This window comes from Helianthus annuus, chromosome 5 (genome assembly GCF_002127325.2).
Source record: "Helianthus annuus cultivar XRQ/B chromosome 5, HanXRQr2.0-SUNRISE, whole genome shotgun sequence".
Taxonomy (NCBI): Eukaryota; Viridiplantae; Streptophyta; class Magnoliopsida; order Asterales; family Asteraceae; genus Helianthus; species Helianthus annuus.
The window spans coordinates 118,403,935-118,409,057 of record NC_035437.2 but is presented as its reverse complement, the minus strand read 5'-3'; the positions used below and the strand labels follow the sequence as shown (position 1 = coordinate 118,409,057).

The following is a 5,123-nucleotide window of genomic DNA, read 5'->3' as shown; positions in this document are numbered from 1 at the left end:
ATTACTTATAATTGATACATTGGTTTTGAGTTTATTTTGAAACAATTGCTAAACGACTTATCATATGCTTCCGCTACATAACTTTTTGTGAATTAATATTGTGTTTGACATTTAACTTTGGCCATTAATGACATGTTTTATTTAAGTATTTACTATTGGTTCAATGTGATTGGTGGCTCAGACTCTGATGTGTAACACGCCTTGCGGGGTTTCCGCAGGTGGTATTTTGGGGGTGTTACATTATCCCTATGAAAATGTGTGTATTTAAAACTTGGGATTATTCCCAAATGTAAAATATAGTAAATGCGTGGTATTTTACTCTGATCAAATATTTCCTAACTATGGCCCTGATGTAAATTCCGCTGCCAAAATGGATAAACACAAGATACCACCAAAAACTGGCCGCGGCCGCCCGTTCCTGGGTTGCTAGGGGACGGGGGTTGCGACAATTTCATCCCTATCAATCTGTTGATAATCTTCATTGGTCAGATTTATGTTTTTAATCTGACCTGCAACCCACCCACAATAAGCATTGACCATTGTGCTAAGAAGTTCCATGTGTTCCTTAGCAACTTCTACATTGACTTTGGGAAGGTTTGAAGTATCAAGTCTGGTTGTATTGGAATTTTGCGGTTGAGTGAAATTGTTACCATAGAATGCTTGTTGAGGTTGAGGTGAAGGGGTAACAACTTGTGGTTTCGGGAACCAAGCGCTAGGGTCAAATTGAGGTTGAGATTGAGGTTGAGTAACTTGAGGTTGAGGTTGAGGTTGAGGGAACCAGGCACTCAAATCAAATTGTGGTTGAGGTGAGGGGGTAACAGCTTGTGGTTTAGGGAACCAGGCGCTAGGATCAAATTGAGGTTTAGATTGAGGTTGCTCTGGTACAAATCCAAAGGGATTTACATTAGTCACTTGAGGAAACGGGCTTGAATTTGATATGAACGCCGTTTGAAGTTTTGGTTGCTGACTTGAGCTTGCAACAGGGTTAATCCTTCCAAAGTACATTTCTGGATTCTAAGGGATTGAGATTCGTTTCGCCTTCCGGATTTCTTCTTCATTTTTATTTTCCAGATTTTGAACGAATTCATAGATACTGATAGTATCTAATACACATGTATGCCTTAATAACTCAATAAAAGGGCTCCACTTCGGTGGTAGAGCATCAGCAAACTTTGACACCATTTCCTGTGGAGTTGCAGTAACCTCGTAAGAAAACATTTCACTTATTAAATGATAAAAACGAGTTGCCATTTCATTTAAAGTTTCTTTTTCTATAAACAAAAATGTGTCAAACTCCTTTTTCAACAAGTCGTGTCGAGTCTTCCTTGTCGCCGCATTCCCTTCTCCTCTTGTAACTAGGATGTCCCACAAGGCTTTTGTTGTATTACAATAAGAGAATTGACGATATATGTCTTTGTTGAGAGCTTGTGTCAAGATAGCAAACGCCTTCTTTTCAAGATCATACGCTTTCTTCTCTGCTTCAGTCATAGTTGCCAATGTGGCTGGATTTGAACCTGCTTCTTCAAGAGTTGTGTTGTATGGTGTAGTGAAACATATCCGTAGCTCGGTATTTTGCCCTAGAACGTAAGTATGAAAACGACATTTCCAAGATGGATATTCATTCATATGATTCAGCTTTGGCGGTCGATTGTTGCTACCCGTTTCACTTTCGCTCATTAGCAAATTTTGAATACATTGATTTTGATTTGCTACGCATGCCCACTGACTTGCAGAAATTGTTTGTTGTTGTGGCATCATATTCTTGATCCACGTCACTGCAGAGGTCGGATCTTGAGCAGTACTTGAGCTACTGTTCCAATCCGAGGGGCTAGTACTCATGATTGATGTATGTATAAGTGTACCTGATCAAACACTTGAAAAGAAATGGTTAAGACAGTTTTGCAAAGCTTCTGTTAACAAATGACAGTTAAAACAACGAAGCCTCAAATGACGAAGTATGGACGAAGCTTCTGTGAATCCTTGTGACGAAGTATGGGCGACGAAGTATCAGTGACAAAGAATGAATGACGAAGTTTAATTCTTCGGCTAACACATCTTTTGATGAAGAATGGAGAGTGTTTGAATCTTCGTCTGAAACAATTTTTGACGAACCTTTGATTGTTCGTCTAAGGGAAACTTCGTTGATAGAGGATAAGATATTTTTGCAAAAGCAATCGATTCTTACAGACAAGTAGGTGACGATTTTTCAAAGCTAAACAAGTTGCTGTGACAGGAGTTGATTGATCAAACCATCATTACAGGTACCAATTTGTCAAACAATTATATTTTAAACACAAAATATTTATCAAAACACAAATCTAGATCAAATCTCAGGATTGTTATGAATGGCTCTAAGAACACTTTGAAGAACACTTTGAATATCAAGAAAAACTTGAATATTCTGAAGCATAAATTTTGCTTAAACTTTCAAGAAAAACCCATTTTTATCATATAGACATGCAATGTAACAAGGTTTTTGATAAAACTTATAGCAAAAAATGAAGATTTTCACTGATTTTAAAGACTTTTTAAGAAATATAATTTTTCAAGAACAACAATCTGAAAAACAGTTAAAATAACTTGTTTTAAAAACACAACAATGTTTGGTTTTAAACAAGGATAAGAGCCATAGCTCTGATACCACTTGTAGGTCCGTTTTTCTCAGAGGATCTAATACGAAACCTAATCATGTTTATCACAAACACAGTCACGAGTGCGGAATCCACGTGACGGTGCAAACCAAACAAAGTAATGCAAGCAACACAACAGATAACCAAAGATTCACTTTAGATTAAAAGGACGAGAACAACATCAAACATATACACACAATGCTTGAACGATAAACTCTCAGTAGTCTCTCTATGCTCTCATACCTTTACTATTAAACACACCAAGCTATATATACTGTCCTCAGACGAACCTTGATTGGCGAAGCTTCATGTGTGACGAAGATAGAACCTTCATCACACACAAACAATGACGAAGATTGAAGGTTTGCCAAGCATGGGTTCGACGCATATTGATTCTTCATCAAACATTAAACATGGACAGAATATATGACTAAGTTAACAGAAGACATGAGATAAGACTAACTATATGTAAACACTATGCACACAAGCATGTGTTTAACATACATTACAAATACAGAGACAAACATCATACCAAGTAGGATAGGAGGATATCCGACTAGGTAGATTTGACGGAACTTACAGACTCGATAACAAAAGACTAAATATCATACAATGTAAACAAGACAAAGTTATAGACACATAAATGTACCAACAATAGTTTCTCTCTCCTCTAATTCCCACGTTTTTAAAACGTTAATAAATCTTTATACGGCATTATTTTTTATCAAAATGCACCATAAAAACGAGCTTTTTATCTTTAAAACGACTATGCTATTGCTATATTTTTTTAATAAAATCGAAAACCCATATGCGGAAAACGCATTGGATAAAAAAACACAAAAAATGACTTTTTCAAATACAAGAACAAAAAACACAAAGAAAGTGTTTTTTTTTTATTTTTTTTTTATAAAACGCAATGGATTAAAAATACAAAAGAATGTGTTATTTCAAAAACACAATTGACTAAAAACAGAAAAGAAATGTATTTTTTTTTCTAAAACGCACTGGATTAAAAACACAAAAAACACAATGGACAAAAAGCACAAAAAAGTGTTTTTCGAAAATGCAGTAGACTAAAAACAAAAAAAAAATGAGTTCTTATAAAACACAATTCGAAACCCCAAATCGTAAAACGCAATGATTGACGAAATTTTTTAGATTTCTTGCACAGATCGAAGCCGATTTCTTCAACAATTGACGAAATTTGAATGCTAGAAACACTGATCAACGATAGAACGAATCGAGTGATTCGCTTTAAATTCACGAGAAAAAAATGGGAAAATGTATAAACACTACTAGAATATCAGGCAATAGCCACCAAAACTTGCCACCGAAAAGTGTGAAAGCAAATTTAGACAAACTATTTTCAACCTAAATGCAATTCGCGTAGTTTCTTCTGATTCGGTTGCAACTAATTTTCTATTTAAGTGACCGCGTTTCATTCCTGTTAGGGTTTCATTCCACGACACATAATCAATACGCTCCACCTCTACCCTACTCCACTTCTTCTTCTCTCATGTAATTTCAATCGGTATATACCTCGATAATGCCAGCAAAACTACCTTGCTTCACATGCTTAAAGATGAGGTCAGTTCGATTAACCTAATTCAGTCTTAGTATTAGGGGGAGGGGGTGGTCACTAGTGATAGATTTATATCACTCCCAATATCCAATCAAATCATGCCATGTCATCACCCAATATTCTATCACTAGTGATAGAATTGTAGTGGGGGTGGTATCACTAATGATGGGATTCCAATGTACAAGTATTAATACAAAATGTACAAGTCATACCCTATCACTCCTCAAGTTCAACGCGTTATATATATAACGAGTTATACCCTATCACTCGTTATGGAAGTGGAGGCGGCGGTGTTCTATGTGCTATCACTCATTATGGGGTGGCCATAACGGACCACCCCGCCTGCTCTTAGCATTCAAACAAAAATTGCATCTGTTTTGACCTAATTACCTCTTAATTTCTTTGTCCTCCACAAAATCGATTCATTTTTTTTACCTAATTGCCTCTTAATTTTGTTTCATCATCAAAAATTACATCAAATTTGATCTATTTGTTGATTATATCTATAAACATGGGTCAAAATATAGAACCTAATCATGTTTATTCAATCATAACGTAAATATAGATACCAAGTTAGAGACCTTTACTTGTGGGAGTGGTCATCTTTGAAGACGAAGATAAGGCCATGATTCCCGTTATGGTACCTTGGGTTGATGGATCACCTTAGAGAGAATTTTAGTGTTGGTGTTCTTAAGGAGTTTTTCATACCTTTTTATCAATACCAATGATCAATATATAATGATCATAAGTGATGGTAGGCTATGAAACCTCTTTACATTCTCTATTAAAGGTACCTAAAGGGAAATCATAATTGCCCCTTAAACTAATCAATAATTACAATTACTACCATCAAGTAATTGTCAGGGATTAGTTATGTCATATTGGTAATGTTACAAAATGATCCGTAAGGC

At 35.7% G+C, this 5,123-nt stretch overlaps 1 protein-coding gene across 1 annotated transcript; it reads right to left on the bottom strand.

Moving 5' to 3' along the window:
- Positions 1–426: 426 nt before the first annotated feature.
- LOC110943530 (alpha/beta-gliadin clone PW1215-like) lies at positions 427–1,005 on the bottom strand. Its single transcript, XM_022185273.1, has one exon. It carries the CDS (start codon positions 1,003–1,005, stop codon positions 427–429), a length of 579 nt encoding a protein of 192 aa, XP_022040965.1.
- Positions 1,006–5,123: the final 4,118 nt, after the last annotated feature.